A 19,726-nucleotide genomic window follows, 5' to 3' on the forward strand; every position below is an offset into this window, starting at 1 on the left:
CATCAGACTGCTATTCGTGACGAGAGGTAGGGACCAAAAAATATCAGTGCTATCCATGTAATAAGCTTGGGACCAGAGTATAGGACATTACAGCCTTTGAATTTCCAGTAGACCACAGCAAAAAGTTCAGAATGCAATTGAATGAAAAAAATAGTGGTATAACTTCATATGATCTTATGAGATTGTAAATTGGTATTCAGCTAGAGAAAACATAAAAACTTCCCAGGCGTAAGTTAAATGTAAGAACCGCTATCACTATGGCTGCCAAGGACCATAATTTATCATAATAAACATCTCTAATCGTTACAAAGAATAGGGAAGCATGTCCTAACAAAAATGCCCAGCAACAGCCAGCATGAAATACATTTCAAACATGTTATGTAGCTGCACGTAAGCTGGCTCCTTTTTGCTCCATCGATGTATGGCAGCAGAAGGCAAGTGAGGCTCAAGCATTGAAGAGAGGATTTCATCTGTAACCGTCTGAAATTTACTCGTTTTTCTTCTTCTCCAAATTAGCCACAGCTTGTTGTTGTCGTTTCCTCCATGCAGGCATTTTTCCAGGGAATACCCATCTCAAAAACTTTTCCCAGGAATAGCAAATCAAGAACATAGACAGAGCCCAAATCAACAGCTTATTTCTCAAAGGTTTTGGCATGGGCACCAATTTTAGCCAGTCATTGAGGTCCCTGAACAGATCAGATGTGATGACGACAAAAAATCCGACTGCTGAGACAAGTGCGTAGAGGAAGGGCTTGTTTTCTGTAATGCTCTGGTTGAAAGGATGCCCCATATAATTCACTGCAAAAGTAGCAACCTGCAACATCATTCCAACCATGTATGAAACCGTATTTACCAGATTTGGATGGAAATCAGAGTCTGGTTCAATACACTCATCAGGCATGTATTTCTCAGCCTCCTTCACGGAACTAATCAAGTAGAACAGATGGACAGAAAACTGTCCAAGTAAAGAGAGAAAAACGTAGCAGCAGAATATATTAGGGTGGGGTCGATCAGCCGAGAGTGTTTGAAGCGGGCGAGCATGGGAGATGAACAGGAAAAAAGCAGCAGTGAAAACCCCACTAATAGTAGCTTGGACATCACCAAGTTTGACACCATCCAAGTTCATGACACTGAGCACATAGGCAGTTGCAAGGCAGTTAAGACCTAGGATCTTGAACATCTGAAGAGTGGTAACAAGAGTGCTCCGACCTTGACGAATAATATCTGTGGTTGGGGCCACTGATGCATGCTTTGCAGTGAAAGGTGAGGCCATCGAGGCATCCCCTAGCTTCACAATGGGGGCTGAACGACCATCACCATCGTCATTCATCTCTTCTAACATTTTCTCTAGCTTCTGCTTCTGCAACTCAACAGCAGTCAGATGCTTATTGCCAGCTGCTTGGGTAGAGGATTCAGATTTTGAAGCAGATTTCTTTTTTGAAGAGCCTTCACCACTAACAGTGACAGCTTTCTTATCCTCAGAGGCAACCTTTGGCTTCTTGGACTTGGATGCAGTAGTTTCATTTTTTGCAGTTACGGAGGAATCTCCAGGCACAGCATTTAGCAAAGCCACCCCAACATGTGCCTAATAACATAACAATAAATCAAGATTATTAAAGCATACTTCATGTGGGAAGCTTGGAGCTGTAAAGGCAATTTCAGATAAAATCAAGGCATAAAATTCAAAAATGAGTTCAGATGAGTTAAATTTAGAGCCAATAAGTATTATCCAAGTTCAATCAGAGCCACATGAGTTCTAATAAGTGTTTAGTTCAGATAAGTAAATATAGCTTTAACACAAAAATTGAACATCACAAGTTCTAGTAAGTGTTAAGTTCAGATAAGTATATATAAATTTAACACAAAAATTGAACATACTGTTGAGTATGAAACCAAATGAAACTAGCTTATAGAAATTTATATCTAGATCAAGTTCACCTTATGAAAAGATGCATAGGTCTTAGGCCATTGTCTATCCAAATGCAGCTCTAACAAAAAAAATGGTTGGATTATATGAGTTCCCACTCGGACACTTTTAAATGATGTCGCATAATGGCTGAATATATCAAAAGTAAAAAAAGGATTTTCCACAAAATAACTCACAATACATGAAATATTCTAAAGCAGCAGCTAATATGAAAGACCATAGGCAGCAGAAATGAAGATCAGACATTTATTTTACCAAACATTACCTGCTTGAGAGCTCCAACATCATTTGTACCATCACCACACATTAGTGTCATCCTTCCCACAGTTTTTAGTGTGGTCAAAATAAGCTCTTTCTGTTCAGGAGCAACCCTAGCAAAAACCTGATTTATTGACAGAAATAAGTTATTAATAAATTATAATTCTTTTTCAAACTACAACACTCAAACATTGGAATTCACAAACCTTAACAAAAGGCACAACTAGCAGAACAGCCGATGTCCGCTGCAGCATCTCAAAGCAATCACCACCAATACAAAGATCATGTGAGTCAGCCAAAGCCTCAACCTCATTTGCACTGAAAAAAAAGAGTCTAATCTATCAAAACAAATAAAAGAAAAGTAGATGGAAAAGACATGAGGAAATAGGCAACATTTTCAATGGTGAAAATGCTTTTATATCAAATAAATACATATGTAGCCATAAATAGGGAAGGGTGTGAGGAGAATTAGTCGGGCTTTACTTGAAAGGTATGGTCTCAGTTTCATCTGGTGAAACCCAGTCATATCTGTCACTACCCTTTACTGCTGATAGAATTAGTGCTGGTCTGGAAATGATATGCACTTGACCAGCAACATGACAAGCAGTTAATGCTTGATCACCAGTGATCATCACCTGCAAGGATTCCCCAAAGTGTAAAAGGCAACATCAGTCATTGATCAAGAGTCGGAAGAGATATAGTGATGAACAAGTGGAAATAGAAATTTATATATAAGGCACAATTAGTGATTACATGAAGATGCAGCAGGATCATATGAATTTACTCGTAATGATAATTTTCCAGCCAAATACACACAATCTGCTTTTTTATGTCGGTTTTCTATTTCAAGAATGGCTTACACATTTATCAAATTGCTTACAGTAAAATATAACTTTAGATTTGCCACAAATCTATATAATGAATGGAAGAAGTAAAAGATCAACTGGAAGAGATTAATAGCTGCTATGCTTCATTTACTCTTTCTCATTACATGATAATTGAACAAAGTATTACATGAAAGGATATATAATACATTTCAAAAAAAAATTTCCCTTTCAAATTATGGAAGAAGTCATTCCCACTTTACACTATACCAAACAAATTACGCAATTATTACTGAAGTCAACAATTAATCAACAGCAAATTTTGATAGGCTAAAAAATCATGACATAAGGCAGGAATTATCTAAAGTGAAGGTCTGAAAACAAGTGAACTAAGACATTGACTTCCTTACCAGATCATGCGAGGACCCTTTTAGTTCAGCCAATACAGAGGCTGAGTCATGGCGGATAGGGCAATTAAAAACCTGAAATTAGAAGTAAATTTAGGGATACCCAGAGACAAAAATGATAAGACAAAAATGCACAGTAATAGAGCCTACTGCAAAACCAGCAAATGTTAGGTCCTTTTCCACCACATCTCGATCCAGGCTTCTGGCTTCACTGACCTTCAGGCAGCCAAACACGTCAAACAATAATTAAGGCAAATAAACCAATCCATACAGCACAGTGAACATAGAGTGGGTAACAAACTTTGCTTTTCATAAATCAGAACTGATAAAATAAAATGGAAGAAAGCTTACTGTCATCTCTGGAAGGGGTTTGTATGCCAGGGCCAAAACCCTAGATCCTTGACGTGTATATTTTTTGTAGGTTTCCACATATGAGGATGGCAAGTCTATAAGTCTATCTTGAATAGTTTCAGGTGCACCCTGGATCATAAAAAGTGATACACATGGAGTCTGAGCCACACATAATTTTACATAATTGCACAATAATCAACTACTCAACAGCCAAGATTCATTGTATGAGAAGCAAATCAACAGAGAACATATATATTAAACGTATAGTTCTGCAGAGAAAGAACAGGATTGTTCTAAACATGCTTATTACTCATGTATTATACAGACTACCACATTGACAAAGAAACAATAAATTGACATCAGGACTATATGAGATTATACAAAGGAAATAACACATGCACAAGCGCAGCACACAAAGGTCATGAAATTGTAGCATAAAATGCTTGGACTCCAGCATTTGCAATAGTTATTTTTTTTTAGTTTTTATGGTTTCATGTATTCCATCTTAATTGATGCAGATCCACCATCTATATTTTGTTATACACAGCTAATTACATACATATTAGCTCATGAATTACCAATGAAAAATCAGGAGAGAGGTGCACAGACAAACCTTCACAAATGATAAAAAATTCTCATCAACACGTACAACCACTGCCATTCGTTTTAAGTGAGATGCAAAATGATGTCGTTGAACGATTTGCACAGGATTTCCATTACCCCTACAAGAATGATAGATCAAACAAACACATCAGTTCACAAGTACTCAAAATTTACATAGCATTTGCGATCCTATCATGCAAGTTGCAACACATCCAGGTCTCACAGACAAACAAAAAATTGTATTAGAGCGAGGATGGTCTGATGTAATCTTATCCTGTTGTGGTGTAGTTTGATAACTGATGTGTGTCAGCTAAGTATAAGGACCTGAAATAAGTTGAAGGCACATAGCCTTAACGGCTTAAATACTTTATAATACAACAAACAATAACGGAGAAGGCAACAAAGTAGATGCTGTTTGGATGTTTGAATGTATGAAGTACTAATTATGGCAAAGCTGTCATACTAGCATTGATACATAACCTAACCAAAAAAGTTGGTATAACAAAAAGAGCCTCTTTAGTCATTATAAGCCTGACATGACAAATATCTAAATCTCCCCAAATCTCCCCTTAATAAGGTGATAAATACTACAATCTACGCCTCTACAGGTTGTGGTGGTGGTCATTAATATAACTGAGTTGTATATATACATGGCCAAAAGGGCCCAAAACCATAAGACCAGATCAAGTTCCAACCAACAAAAACAGCAGGCAATCTGTACATGGACATTTATATATACGACAGTCCTTAATACTCCATGTGAGTACAAAAGCACTGAAGTAGAGGGGTGGGGGGAGTTTTGGTGAAATGACTGGTGCAAATTATTGCTGGAATTATAACATCCTAAAACATGGAGTAAGAAAGCCATAGAACTGATAAAGGGTATTCAAGTGTGTAGATAAAATAATACTTGACACTAATGCCATCTCTTACTTTTTAGGCATCGCCTTCTCGTCAGATTTGTAGGACCAGTCAATTCCTTTCAGTGCAGCTTTCTCAAGAGGATCACCAACCTAGATTTTTTTTTAAAAAAAAAAAAAAAAAAAAAAAAGAAAATATTAGAAGTTATACGCAGCAAATAATTTTGACGACTAACTGAATAGTAAAGCATACCAGCTTGTTGTCAACAAAGACTAAGGCGTGACAAGAAGCAAGAATCTCCAGTGTTCGACCTGGTACTTTTTTCATATCTGTTTCTAATTCCAAACTTTCTGTGGATCCAACCACACCTGAGAATTCCTAAGGGTAACAAGAAAAATATCAAATAAAGGAGTTGAAAGAATCTTGGGCTCAAGTTGACTCATTTAACAAAGCAGATATAAGACACACCATATCATCTGAAGTCAGGGTTCCTGTCTTGTCAAAGCAACATATATCAACCTGCAAATAACAAAGTGATTAAAAAGGTCAGAATACTAAAAAAGAAGCGAATATGTCGATGCCTATTCTGTCATAGGTAAATGTCAATGTTGCAATCCCACCATATATAGCCCAGCGCATCAAAAAGCTAACCATAATGTACAAGACCAATAAATTCAGAAGGTACCGCAACACATGGAACAATGGACCAAACTTCCTTAAGCTATTAAACATAACTTAGAGCTTGGTGAACCCATTGGAATATAATTCCAGAATTATTTGTGTTTTGGAAAAGCTAACACCAAAATATTATTGAAATCAAATACCAAAATAAAGTAGTGTATGGGGTTTCCAATCAGGATCTCCGGGCTCGGGGGTATTACAAAGTCTTAAGCATGCTCTGTAAATCAATCCAGCACATATACCTCTCATCCAAGAGAAATTTATAACACAAATTTCAACTCTTTAAGTAAATGATGGCAATTCAAGTAGAAATAATTTTGGAGGCTTTTATAAAAAAAAAGAATCACTCACCTTCCCAGCAAATGGAATTCGGAATGGTTCTGTGCAAAATATTCCACGTCTAGCTAAAGCAATGAGGGAAGTATTGACAGCTATAGATAATTCCATAGGAAGTTCAGGGGGTATAACAGAAGTGATAATCAGCGAACAACTCAGGATAAGTTTGTATCTGCTCCTGGTAGGGTCCTCCAGTCCCTACAAAAAACACTTTGGTTATCAGAAGCATAGTCATACGAGCTTTAAAGAGTTGAAATGCACACAAATTAAATAGTATTAAACTATGTAATCATGTACTTGCCTTCATCAATACATAACCAGCAGCTATAACTGCAAATACAACCAAGAATAAGATGAACAATCCACTTTCCCAACTGTTTGCCGTAACCTGATACAAAATGGCATGTTATGATGTGAGAAGATTACATCAAGTGTACCAACAAGGAAACAGTGACAGACAAGAAGATTACATACTCTCTCAGTAGAAAATAATATCGTGCGCATCAATTTCCCTTGACTTGTCTCGAAACCAGTTCGTAAGACAACAGCTACACAGCCACCATCAGGGGTTTTCAGAGGAAAAGACTGATACATCACAGCATATTAGTGAAAAAAAAGTTTGAACATAATATTATACTAATATAACATTAAGATGGAAAAAAAAAAACTACCTTATCTGGAGTGTGCTGTAATATTTTTGTACCACCAAAAAGCACATGGCTTTTATCTCTTTTAATTGAAAGCTTCTCCTCGGCAGATCTGGCTGTGGTGGATACCTACAAAATTCCAAGTTTCAAAACTCACTATATCACAATCCAGCACTTTAGTTCACAAACAAATACATCTAACTGACTTGGTGTATCAATGCCGATGCTACAACTGAGCTTCTTATAATAGTATTATGTTAAGTTTTCTATTACAGTTACATATAGAAAAATTTAGTATGATCCCTTGATCAACAATTTCATGTTTTAAGCTAAACTCGGGAGGAGGAGGAGAGTGATGAGCCCTTTCAACATCAACCCCATTGACAGGGGTTTAATACTCGAGGGGCTCAACTCAGGGATTCCCCTCAACCCTGCCCAAACCTCAGTGGTGGGTTCTGACTTGCCTGTTTTTTCAAATAAGACAACATTTAAAAAAATTTATGATCAAAAAATTATCAACCAACATTAACATCTCTGAGTAAGAATCCATTATAACCGAATGCAACAAAACTCAGCAGAAGCCACTACACCAAGACAAACTTGAAATGAAATGCAAAGGGAGAAGAAGCACCTTCCACTGAGGAGTAGACTCGCCTGTGAGAATGGCCTCGTTGACAATAGCACTTCCAGCTAATAATAGCATATCTGCTGGGACAGACTTATCTTCACCATTTTGACCAGATGCGCGTCCAATAGAAATAACATCTCCGGGAAGAAGGTCTGTTCCAGAAAGTTTCACCCACCTGCAATGCATCACCAATTCACCATCAGAAACTGAATTCTAAATCCAATAAACAAACTGATACAGCATAAATAATCACATACTTGCCACAACGATGCACCATTAGTGTCTGGCTATCAACTCGTACACGTCTAAGCTCCGTCAAAGTTTTTAAACGGGTTTTTGCCATAGTTGACTCAAACATGAACAACATGAACAAGGTGAACAGACTGTAATACCAATATTCATCTAAACACCAGAGACCTACACAGAAGACCTAAACACAGAAAAAATAATCATATACAAGGTAAAAACTTATCTGATATTTGAAGTAAATGACAAACAGGAGCAGGGAAGTTCTACAAGCAGAAAGAAATCAACACACACAAAAAAAGAGCGCCAGAAGAAGCAAACCTGGAAAACAAAAAAGGGCTCCATGCAGTGCTCTTTCATTAGTTTCTGAAAAGTTGGTTGGGGGTACTCAAATCTGCAGCAACATTTACAAAGTGGAGTAAAAGGAATCAGGAAAAAATAATATATATTTATCATCCATGTTTTCGCAATATGAAACAGCATTAGAAAAAAATAGTACATCAATTTTTGATTCGATCTAAACACCAGTCCCTTTAGCCTAATCAGTATGAGCGTACAGCAAACAAAGGGTGCTTCTACTTACACTCGATCTGCTGAAATACAAAAGCATAGTCTTACCTCTTCAGAGAAATAAGGAGGTCAATCTAAAAGAATCCCCAGCAAAGCCATTATATTGAAATAAAAGAGCAAGAATATGAAGAAAAGTATAAATTTAGAAAATCCTAACATCAGAAATTCCAGCTCATAGCTTAAGTCTAAAGAGCATAAAAGTACACTCTACAAGAAAACAAAATAGTTCGAAGTACTTGGTAAAATCATTGAGGAAGCCGAGAATAATTAATATACAATGAGATCAACATATATTACAATTTTACAAGTAAAAGGATACCAAAAAGTATTCTTACTAGCAAGTAGCAACAAGGGATACACACATTGGTCATGCTAGTCATGGTGATAATGATGACAGTGGTCGTGTTGCAAAAAAACATTATTCGCTAATATCATCATTCAGATTTGAGACATATTGCGCGAAAAAAACTTACACATTGCGACCCCATTTTTCTGTAGCAGCAACCACCTTAGCTTCAGAACCATGTCCAGTTTTTTTGAGATAGTATCCAAATGTTTCTTTAGTTGGGAAAGGAAGCTTGTAAAATGTTTCCTTTTCCTTTGAATAGATAAACCTTTGCTTTCTGAAATCAAAGAAAATTTCTTCATCTTCAGTGGAACCTGCCTGCAAGGGGTGAATCAAGTTTATTTGTTATTGATCATCATTATTGCACAGAAAATAGAAACATACTGCCCAGAAATCTGATATACTATGGAATTGGAACTATCTGGATCTGGTGATAAGAGGATCTTAGAGTACTAGACTATAAGGTCTTAAAACCCTCACACACACACACACACACACACACACACACACACACCCACACCCAAAAAAAAAATGAAGTGTCCTACTGTCCCTTAATAATAATAATAATAATAACATTTATTCTTATAAGTTCTTAGAGAATTAATGTCCTTCCCGATTAGCAAAACCAGAGAAGCAAAGACAAGATTATGTGACAGAGCACAGAGGAGAGAAAGGGTTGCCCACAAAAAACCTCCTGAATGCAAGACTTTAATCCTTAATTCTAACTTTGTACATGCGCAGGGAAACTAACCTCCAAAATAAATTTCAAAGGGAGGAGCATAAAATTTTTCAAATACATCAAAGCATTCCATTTAGTCCAGCGAAAACAACATTATACAGGGTAATAATAGATTATTATGCCACCAAGAATCCAAGACTGTCGGTGGTCAGTAGGTTGCCCATGTACAATAGGAGGGCTATATATCTATCAAACAAATAATTGTATGGTCTTATCCAGGTCTTATCCATCCCATGTCAACCTTCAAAGAACACTAAACAACAGTGTTATCAAACAAAACAGGACTATCTTGATAAAACACTCTCTTCATCATCTAGCCTTATGCTGACCCTTGCCAGAGAGCAGCCTGTATAAGCTAGCTTCTTGAAATACTACCAGCAAAGCCCTAGTCTCTGTGTAAGTAAGTAGCTTAAGGAGGTATGCATCCCCATCAAAGATGATATCCCCACAATTGCACTATTCTTAACAATAATCTAACTTGCACAGAATCATTTCCCAGCTTAACCCTTAAGCATCAAGACAACTTTGGAAAAACACTCAAACTCTACACGCTCAAACCTATACCTATGAACATCATTGGACAAATGAAGGATGGTAGGAATGTATGATCAGCAAACATCAAATTAAAAGTAGCACTAATCAAGTTAGATCCTGCTCTTATTTTTTCATCCCCACTTATTAATGTACAAGTAAACAATAATCAATATCCTCCGCTACAGTAAAAATAAGAGCATGACAACTCATAAAAATGTTTAGGAACAGGTACTGCTCCAAAAACATAGTGTCCCCAAATATTTACAAGAGTGGGTTCAAAATCTTAAACTTTCATCGAGCCTTCACTGTCTTACAAATATACAGAATCACCTATGATCTCACTTAAATTTTAGTAACTTTAGTTTTGATACCCTCGGATTAAATTAGGAGTAAGCAACACTAATTAATGCAGACATAGCTCTAAAAACCCAAAACCTGAAATAATTAAGCATCTCATGAACAGAAATACAAAAGAAATTTTATCAATTAATAAATCTATAAACCTTCCGAATCCAGGAAAAAAATGGATCTTACTTGTTTACGAAACTCAAGCAGGACAATTTCTTTTGAGCCACAGAACTTCGCGGGAGTAATTTTGCAGGAATCTGCTTGGTGGATATCGTCAACCTGCAGAACATAAAATGACAACTGTGTTATTGATAGATGATCCCACTGCCACACCTCAATAGCTTTCAAGTAGATGACTGCATGGAGCGAAACATGCCAGCAGGATCTACAAAATAGCCTTTCATATGGAATTCTAATGTATGCACCATTAATTACCACATGTTATTTACCAGCTCCACTCCCATATTGATCATTATGCTTTCTGTTTACATGTGTAGTATATACCTATACACCCTCAGCATATACAATATGAACATTAAGCCCTTACAATGGTCAACAAAGGCCTCACGTATTGGGGAACTTTTACTGCTCATATATTACCCCCTACTCCACAGTAAACATCTCCTTATTCAAACTAATGAACTTTAATAAACATATCTTGAACAAAAGCCGTTATTGGGTGCAGTTAAGACTTCAGAATACACCATGCCACTTTTCGATTGATTTTGTGAAATTTGGTTGTTAGGGGTGTCAATGGGAACAGATACCATACAGAAATTAAAAAAAAAAAAAAAACCATTGTTATGCCACATACCTTGTTATATTGTACAAGGCATTTGAAATCCACAGACCAAGCTGTGAAAAGCAGGATCAAGATGTGAAAGGTGATAAGACCGCCAAGAACTATCATGGCATCGGTTATATCTAAGCTAGGAACAATCAACGCCAACCAAAGAGCATAAAGAATGGCAAACGGCCAAACGTCGAGTCGCCATAGCTTTTGCTTCTTCTTCAACAAGTCAATTCCATCAACTACTTTCCCTCCAATACAAAATTTCGGCATCTCGATAGAAATCCAAGTCAAATTCTCAATCCACTGCATGTGGAAACAAGAAATTACACAAAATTAACATCTAAACAAGACATTATGCGAAACTTATTCAAAAGATTGAATCTTTACACCCACCAAGCTAATCTATCTAACATAGAGAAGACTCCCAGTGGAAAATCAAATACTGGGATTGCATTGCTACATCAACAACAAAAATTTTAAAACCCTAATCAATTAAATTTAATAAATTCAATCCAAATTAGCTCGAAATTCTTCAACTTTCGATCCCATATACTCCCAAATCAAACCAACAACCCCATCATGATTGAATCATCAAATTGAATCAACAAATAACAATAGCAAATTGAGCAAAGATAAAATCTTATGCAACACTATGTAAATATGTAATATAAGATGGGTTCATATCAAAATTAGAAATTGAATCAAAAAATTGGAGAAAAAACTAACCTTGAGAAATTTGAGAAATCGCTTGAGAAGCAATGGAAGAAAGAGTTGACAGTACTATAGTACTAGATTGTAGTTGCGCTTAAAAAGAGTCAGATAATTAGAAGAAGATATAACAGAGATTGGACATTCCGAAATCGAATTAAGTGTTCGGAAAGAGATCAATCTCTGCAACCCTAAAATCAAAGTACCTTGCAATGTGTACGATTGATTTATCTATTACAGTAAAGTGCACAGAATACGGTTCTTGTTCTTTGAGTTGAGTTTGGATTCGGGGTTAATGTTATGTCACGTGCTTCCGGTTTCCCGGTGTAACGGGCACGGGTCGGGTCAAACTGTGCAGGCCCACAAATCGTGGCTCGTGTTCAAGCGGTCTATGTTTAAATAATTACAGTGGGTCAATAATTATTTCGGGTTGGGGTTCACATAGAGGTGATCAAGGCCCGGCTCGTTAGCGTAGCCCGAAAATCAGGCAGGTTTGGGCAAGCCTAAAAACGCAATTTTAGTTAAAAGCTCAAGCTCGGACCAAAATTGTCCGAAAACCTGCTTTGACCTGACTAGCCAGCTACTTTTTTTTGCCCTTTTGGGCGCAAGAAATTAAGGTTTGGTCCGACCCGATTTTATGATCACCTCTAGGTTCATAGTGATATTTTATAAGTAGAGACGTAGTGTCCATGCATACATGTCAAGTATATGAGACTATGACGTTTAATCATATGCTACCTTGATAATTTTTACCCCGAATACAACATATATTTTTGGAAATTGATCAATATTGAGCATCTTGATTGTATCGAGCATGTGCCAAATTTTGATAAAGATGTCCACGCATTGCTCGTGTTATGACTTACGAGTCCACCGGCATGCCACATGTCATGCAGAGCGTATGGCAGTTTCGTGCAAGGTCATGCCATTTTTGTGTTAGCCCGACATATGCGCAATCTTAAGTGCTACAAGCCCAAACAAGCTAGAAGGCCATAAGTGCTTACCCCGATTCATTCATGTGAATCATTGAATTTGACAACAAACACCAGGCTAATTGCATTTGTTTCGTTTTTATAGGTGAGAAAAAGACATCCTAATGGGTTGTAACCTTACACAGGTCAACCTGACTAAATTTGCAGGAAAGGTCCCTTATTCAACCCCAAGGCCCAAAGTGCATTGTTTCATCATTGCCTACAAAACCCAAAGCTACTGAATATATGTATATCTATAGATCCATTGTAAAATAACATGTTTTTCTATCAATAAAAACGCTTATTACAAGGTTTGATGAACCCAAGACCAACAAGAAATCAACTAATGTTGTTACCATCTTTGCTATCGTTAAATTATGTTTCATATTCAAATATAAAAAACTAAATACATTGCATTAAACATCAATTTGAGAGCCCTTATTTAGTTTCATAGTTTTATTGTTCACTTTTATTTTAATTATATGGGTTATAATTTATAGCTCAAAAAATATTTGATATTCAAAGCAAAATCCGGTGCATCGTCCGAGCCTCACACTAGTTTACTACTAAGAATAACACATTTATACTTCTTAAATACTCGTATACAGTTTGCCTTTTATGCTTAATAATATCATATCGCCTCATAATATTTGGTATGTATAGGTTAACTTCGATGCCATAATCAGATTTTGTAAAACTCACAAATTTATATGTATGTGTCAATCAAAAGTATTCTACACTGCCATAAGTATCATTTTTTTTTTCATTAAATTCCACTTTTGGCATGTGGAAATCAATTTATTGAAAAAAGCAATTGATGAGGGGTCGAATGATCACATTTCAATAAGCATTAGAAAATAGACGGAGCAAGATTTATTGGCCTAGGTTAGTAGGTTATACCAGGTAATCATATAGTCCCATAATCAGATTTTTTTATTGAATCTGGGGGTCCAAATTAGTACAATTAAAACCAAAGTATAACGTGACATTTAAGAACTTTAGGCCTTTATATAATTCATTTCAACAATAAATCCATTTTCTATCAAACAAAAATTTCTACTCCAATAAACTACATATATTTATATTTTGCAAAATCACTAATGTTTTTCTCATAAGTGTCATACTGTCATGCACATTCACCTTCAAGTAAGTATGATAATTATAATTAAAATTATCTAATTTATCTCATATGCCTAAGGCTAAAAGTATGACTGATGATTAACTAAACCTAAATTTTTGTCATAATTCAAGTAAGCAAAACTCTATTACTTGAAAGGTCCTACTATGCTACATACTGCCAAATTAGTAAAATTACTTCACAAATTTAGAAATTTCGAAATGAAAAGAACAAGAGCATAAAACCAATAATGTATGTATGTGAAACTCGTTTTCTCTATTTTGTAATGACTAGTGGAGCAACTAACACAATAAGTGAAAGACAATTTAGTTAGGACAATCGAGTAACTCGTTGCAATATAGAAAATAAATACTGTCCAATAACCACTATTTCAACTTTCCATAAATTTGTCTAAGAGTGTTGATAGGTTGGAGGTCATTATCTTTTAGATGTAGTTCAATTTTTGTGGTTGGCTTTTCTTGGATTCATGACCCATAATTTTCTGTAGAGCTTAGGCAGATGCTCTTATCTCAATTTGTAGTCACAAGTGAGCCCATCAAACAACTCGCATTGTTACAAAAGAGTGTAGTACATTCATATACGACCGTTGCTTAAGAGTTGGGGCGTTAATTGGTTAAAATTTAAAAGGTAGTGTAAACACGTAATTATGAAGGTGATAGGTGATTGACAAAATGTAAAAGCTTATTGGTAAATTGATGTAAGATATTTTATGATACAGTGATGCAAGACTTAATGGTATATTGTGTAATTTTACAATTTCATGCGTTTGTTATTGAATGACTCGCTCCCCTGCCCTTTTGAACATCATATTTATTATACACCCGAATGTATTTACCTAAGTGCGTTCTTTTAAAATTTGCTACTTTAGTCACATACTCTATACATAAACAAAATTGATATTAAAATTGATATTATTGTATGAGATGATGCACCTTATTTTCAATTTTGTATACAAAGAAAGAAATTTCTAAACACATGTGAAAATCCAAGTTTGCTTGGTAGAGTTTGTGAGGAATTCACCTTATGATTTTGAGGCCATAAGTTTGCGACTCTCACTATCTACATATATTTGATCAGATTATAGGATTCTCTTACCCCCTTACTCTCAAGTGTTAGACCTGTATACCCGAACTAATTGACTTAAAGTGTGTCGGCCTGATTCAATAGAATTCCTTCTTTTTACCTAAACGTAAAGTAAAACTTAAACTTACACTATAATTTTGTTAAATTGTGAAACATGGGTGCCGACTACCAAAAAAGGAATGAATAAAAATCTTTTTGCTTGTGAGGCTAAGTTGATATGTAAGGCCCCACACTATCACCCCCACTCCATTCCAATGGCTAAAAATCCTCTTTATTTGCAAGCTATGCAATGACCATACAAGATACATCTTAGAAGATTAGCTTGTAGTATTTCATACTATTATAAATTGGACCGTACATACACCATAATAATACTCATTCAACCAAACAAGTAATCAAAAGCAAAAAAGAGTTTGAGAGTGAGTAACAATCTACATATATAAAGCAATGGCTTCTAGCTTGATGAACGCCGCCGCCTCCGTGGCCACTGCCAGCACTGCTCAGGCTAACATGGTTGCACCATTCAATGGTTTGAAGTCCACTTCAGCTTTCCCTGTTACCAGGAAGACCAACGTTGACTTTACCTCTCTTGCTAGCAATGGTGGCAGAGTACAATGCATGCAAGTATGGCCACCTGTTGGTAAGAAGAAGTTCGAGACCTTGTCTTACCTTCCACCACTCACCACTGAGTCTTTGCTTAGTGAAGTCCAATACCTTCTTAACAAGGGTTGGGTTCCTTGCTTAGAATTCGAGACCGAGGTAATCCCTATATCTTTAATTAGTTAAGAGATGCTGGTTCAGTATGATCTGTTTTTTTTACCAAAACAAATATAAAATGAAATAATAAATGTCTAAATCAGCTGATGAAAATTAAGATGACTATTGTAGAACTTTCAGTAACTCATTATGTGTTTTTTTTTTTTTTATGTTGTAGCACGGATTTGTGTACCGTGAGCACAACAACTCACCAGGATACTATGATGGGCGTTACTGGACCATGTGGAAGTTGCCTATGTTCGGATGCACTGACCCAGCTCAGGTTGTGAACGAGCTCGAGGAGGCTAAGAAGGCGTACCCCAACGCCTTCATCCGTATCATTGGATTCGACAGCTTCCGTCAAGTGCAATGCATTAGTTTCATTGCCTACAAGCCAGAAGGCTATGATCAATGATTGATCATGTTGCAACATTGGCCTAATTTGTGATTTGTTATGTTTTACACATATAAATTGTGTATCTAAGCATTATGTATGACTGATGATCTTTGTTTGAATTGAAGTTTTTTTTTTTCATTGAAAAATAATCATGTTTGTTTGGTTTATATTTTGTTATTTGGGGTTATTGAGTGGGTGATATATAGAGAGAAGTGAACTTGTAAATTAAATGACTTGATGTAAAAGGAGGCCTACGTACGGGTCATATCAAGTAATGGAACCTCTCATATTCTCAAATGTGTTATTGCATTTGTCATTAATTCTTAATTATTTTTATGTATGGCACTAATTGCCTACTTGCTACTTCTTCTGTCGCATTATTTAGAAATTTTTCTATTGTTCACGGGAGTTAAGATTAATGGAGAGAGTGATCGATATTCTTATATTGACATTTAATAGCGGCATAAAAATCTAATCAAATATGCTCCACATGAATTTAGTGAATGTATGGATATACGAATATTTTACTAAAAAAAAAAAGACAATAATGTCACAAAAATTTAGGAAAATCTATGTTAAGGTATTTTATACAAAAAATTTGGAACAAAGTGAGTATAATAATTCGTATATGCATAAAAAAAAATATATAAAAAATAATTTTTTTTTAAAAAAAAAAAAAAAAAAAAAAAAACAGTGGCTATCACATTAAGGTTTTTCAACCTTTTCTATGTGAACAAAACTTACTAGGCGATGGTGCAGAAATATAGATTCCAAGTATATACATATCGATCCCAAGTCTCAATTCCTGAATTCTTTCTTACACTTTACACTTCTCCTTGCCTTATATTTGAGCCCAATTGTGTTCCATATTACTCCGAATAAAAAAAAATCTAATTAAGTGAAGTGAGTACACCACCGTGTAACTAGATTTAGTATTGTAAAATTGATTTTTTGGACATAAGAGTATATTGATGTCTATGACTAAGGATTTTAAGACCAATAGTATAGCTCAATACCTAAAGACGGACATAATATTACACGAATTTAAATAGAAGTTGATCCCCTAAATAAAAAAGATCTTATTTTGAAAAATAATAACAATATAAATGTTAGTTTATGGGATAAAGTTCAAAATTAACCTGATTAAGGTTTAAGAAGTTAACTTTACCTCTTTGGACACAAAACATGCGGGCATGGGTAACAAAACAATCCAATTATAAGCCAATCACACAAGCATGGTCAATTAAATCACCCGACTTTCACCAATTAAATTGTTAAGAGAAATTGTAGTTTTGATCCTTCTATTTAATTTCCATATATCTAAAATTGTTCAGAAATAATGAGCACTAGCTATTGAAAAAAACAATATTATCAAAGAAAAGTCAAAAATTGTTGAGGTGGAAAATATTCATAACATCTCCAAGATTGAGTCATGTGTGGTGGTTATACTACAAGCTAAGGTGTTGCATACCCACTTGATTATAATGGCCAAAATTATTTTCACAATAAAATCACAACCATATCTCATTCATCTCTTCATTCAAATAATGACCATAAATTTTATTAGGCAACTTAACCAATTTTCTAGTATAAATAGCATTGGTTCAACACAACATAAGCCTCAACCAAAGAAGTAGTGAATATCAAAAGAGAAACACATAACATACACAAGAGAGTGAAAAAAAATGGCAGCTAGCATGATGTCCAACGCCGCTGCGGCCGTAGCCTCAGCTAGCACTGCTCAGGCTAGCATGGTGGCACCATTCAATGGGTTGAAGTCCACTTCAGCTTTCCCTATTACTAAGAAGAGCAACATTGATGTTACTTCTCTTGCTAGCAATGGTGGCAGAGTACAATGTATGCAAGTATGGCCACCAGTTGGCAAGAAGAAGTTCGAGACTTTGTCTTACCTTCCACCTCTAACCACTGAGTCTTTGCTTAGTGAAGTCCAATACCTTCTTAACAAGGGATGGGTTCCTTGCTTAGAATTCGAGACTGAGGTAATTTCCATATTAATTGCAACATTATTTTTTATATAGCAGTATCATATTATATTGCACATAGTTAACACATTTTATGTACTTATTTTTTTTGTAGCATGGATTTGTGTACCGTGAGCACAACAGGTCACCAGGGTACTATGATGGGCGTTACTGGACCATGTGGAAGTTGCCCATGTTCGGTTGCACAGACCCGGCTCAGGTTGTGAACGAGCTCGAGGAGGCCAAGAAGGCGTACCCTAACGCCTTCATCCGTATCATTGGATTCGACAGCTTCCGTCAAGTGCAATGCATCAGTTTCATTGCCTACAAGCCTGAAGGGTACTAGTTTGATTGTGTTTTTTGCTATCTTGTTTGTGATTAAATCCATTTATCCCGGATTCAAATAGAATATGTATGTGTTCATATAGAGGGATGTGATTGTTGTATTTATAGTTGATTTATTTCCTGATTATAAATGATATCTCCCTTTTTTGCTAGTCATCAACTATTAATTTCTCATATTTTTTGCCAAATTACTTCCTAGCTTTTACCTAATTCCTTTTTTTTTTCCAATCGTTACATCACTTACATGTTACGTGTCTTTAGTCATATTTGCACTGACAGTGCAAGTCCTAATCCAATCCAATCCGAAACAAAATTATATTTGAATTATTAAATTCGATCTGAATCTCCTACCAAGTTAGTTTCAATCAGATCTAATCAGAGAGAGTTTAGTGATTTGAATCCAATTCAACATTCAAATTACAAAGAATTATGATTTTTTGTAAAAATGCATTAAAAAAAATTACAATCTCATATTCTCATTTAGATCTTACAGAAATAAGTCCACGCCTTTTATAAATCCAAGTTTTGTTTATTCGGTAAGATCGGATTCAAACTCTCTCAATACAATCTGATCTGAAAAGCTTTGTTTCTTTACTTTAAAAAATTAAATTGATTCGATCCAATTTTTATAATATATTAACATGAATATCTACGGTTTGGATTGGATTGAACTCAATTTCATCCAAATACTAGATTAAGTCCCGTGCCACGCATTATTTCTGAGTTAAAAAACGTAACAATTAAGAATTTAAAATAGAGTTAATATGACGCTAAAAAGGGACTGAGTTACGTTTATTTTTGAGTAGAGAGAGTCACAAAAGGCATGCTCTAAGGGACCCACTTTTTAATAACGCTCTCATTTCATGGTTTCAAATTTCAATTGCCATTTCTTCTAAAAAAAAAAAAAAAAATCAATTGCCATAGTAGGTAGTAAGATTAATACAGTAAAAAGAAAAGGAAGAAGTATACGACATAACTTTAACCAATTAGGCTAATTGACATTAGATAAAACTATTGACATAGAACTTGAAAATTTTTAGCTTATTGGTAACGAATAAATAAATAAAATGATCTAAACTTTTAATGGATGAAAATTTCTTAGTTAAATATATAGATCATGTTATATTAGACATATATGCCAGCAGATTATACCCTTCTTGATTAAAAATAAAAATGCAGGAATCACAAATCATTTATAATAATTTCAGGGTCAAATATTACATAAGAACACATTTTTTCACATAATA

At 35.3% G+C, this 19,726-nt stretch overlaps 3 protein-coding genes across 3 annotated transcripts; 2 read left to right on the forward strand and 1 right to left on the reverse strand.

The window, feature by feature from the left end:
- Window positions 1-137: 137 nt before the first annotated feature.
- On the reverse strand, window positions 138-11,895 carry LOC145595242 (putative manganese-transporting ATPase PDR2). Its single transcript, XM_081651623.1, has 22 exons — window positions 11,826-11,895; window positions 11,121-11,402; window positions 10,493-10,585; window positions 8,813-9,003; window positions 8,091-8,163; window positions 7,781-7,953; window positions 7,527-7,698; window positions 6,920-7,024; window positions 6,723-6,833; window positions 6,550-6,636; window positions 6,264-6,446; window positions 5,700-5,750; window positions 5,484-5,609; window positions 5,304-5,383; window positions 4,381-4,489; window positions 3,768-3,896; window positions 3,567-3,632; window positions 3,420-3,491; window positions 2,669-2,820; window positions 2,392-2,503; window positions 2,193-2,309; window positions 138-1,585 (listed from the first exon to the last, which is right to left on the reverse strand). The coding sequence occupies exons 2-22, from the start codon at window positions 11,367-11,369 to the stop codon at window positions 488-490; spliced, it is 3,549 nt and encodes a 1,182-aa protein (XP_081507749.1). The 5' UTR covers window positions 11,370-11,402; window positions 11,826-11,895; the 3' UTR covers window positions 138-487.
- Window positions 11,896-15,350: 3,455 nt separating this feature from the next.
- Window positions 15,351-16,449, forward strand: LOC145595245 (ribulose bisphosphate carboxylase small subunit, chloroplastic 3-like). Its single transcript, XM_081651628.1, has 2 exons — window positions 15,351-15,758; window positions 15,934-16,449. The coding sequence occupies exons 1-2, from the start codon at window positions 15,447-15,449 to the stop codon at window positions 16,168-16,170; spliced, it is 549 nt and encodes a 182-aa protein (XP_081507754.1). The 5' UTR covers window positions 15,351-15,446; the 3' UTR covers window positions 16,171-16,449.
- A 1,271-nt stretch (window positions 16,450-17,720) lies between these two features.
- On the forward strand, window positions 17,721-18,629 carry LOC145595247 (ribulose bisphosphate carboxylase small subunit, chloroplastic 3-like). The gene is made up of 2 exons (XM_081651630.1): window positions 17,721-18,152; window positions 18,250-18,629. Exons 1-2 carry the CDS (start codon window positions 17,838-17,840, stop codon window positions 18,478-18,480), a joined length of 546 nt encoding a protein of 181 aa, XP_081507756.1. The 5' UTR covers window positions 17,721-17,837; the 3' UTR covers window positions 18,481-18,629.
- The last annotated feature ends 1,097 nt before the right edge of the window (window positions 18,630-19,726 follow it).

The sequence above is a fragment of the Chenopodium album genome, chromosome 19 (assembly GCF_948465745.1).
Source record: "Chenopodium album chromosome 19, dcCheAlbu1.1, whole genome shotgun sequence".
Classification (NCBI taxonomy): Eukaryota; Viridiplantae; Streptophyta; class Magnoliopsida; order Caryophyllales; family Amaranthaceae; genus Chenopodium; species Chenopodium album.

Bases quoted from the DNA above. Each gene is read 5' to 3' on its own strand.
- LOC145595242 (XM_081651623.1), bottom strand. From the start codon at position 11,369: ATGCCGAAATTTTGTATTGGAGGGAAAGTAGTTGATGGAATTGACTTG. The intron at 10,586-11,120 runs GTATGTGGCATA...TATGTTCTGCAG, and splicing joins GCCTTGTACAATATAACAAG to GTTGACGATATCCACCAAGC. The intron at 8,164-8,812 runs GTAAGTTTTTTT...ATGTTGCTGCAG, and splicing joins GAAAAATGGGGTCGCAATGT to ATTTGAGTACCCCCAACCAA.
- LOC145595245 (XM_081651628.1), top strand. From the start codon at position 15,447: ATGGCTTCTAGCTTGATGAACGCCGCCGCCTCCGTGGCCACTGCCAGC. The intron at 15,759-15,933 runs GTAATCCCTATA...TTTATGTTGTAG, and splicing joins GCTTAGAATTCGAGACCGAG to CACGGATTTGTGTACCGTGA.
- LOC145595247 (XM_081651630.1), top strand. From the start codon at position 17,838: ATGGCAGCTAGCATGATGTCCAACGCCGCTGCGGCCGTAGCCTCAGCT. The intron at 18,153-18,249 runs GTAATTTCCATA...TTTTTTTTGTAG, and splicing joins GCTTAGAATTCGAGACTGAG to CATGGATTTGTGTACCGTGA.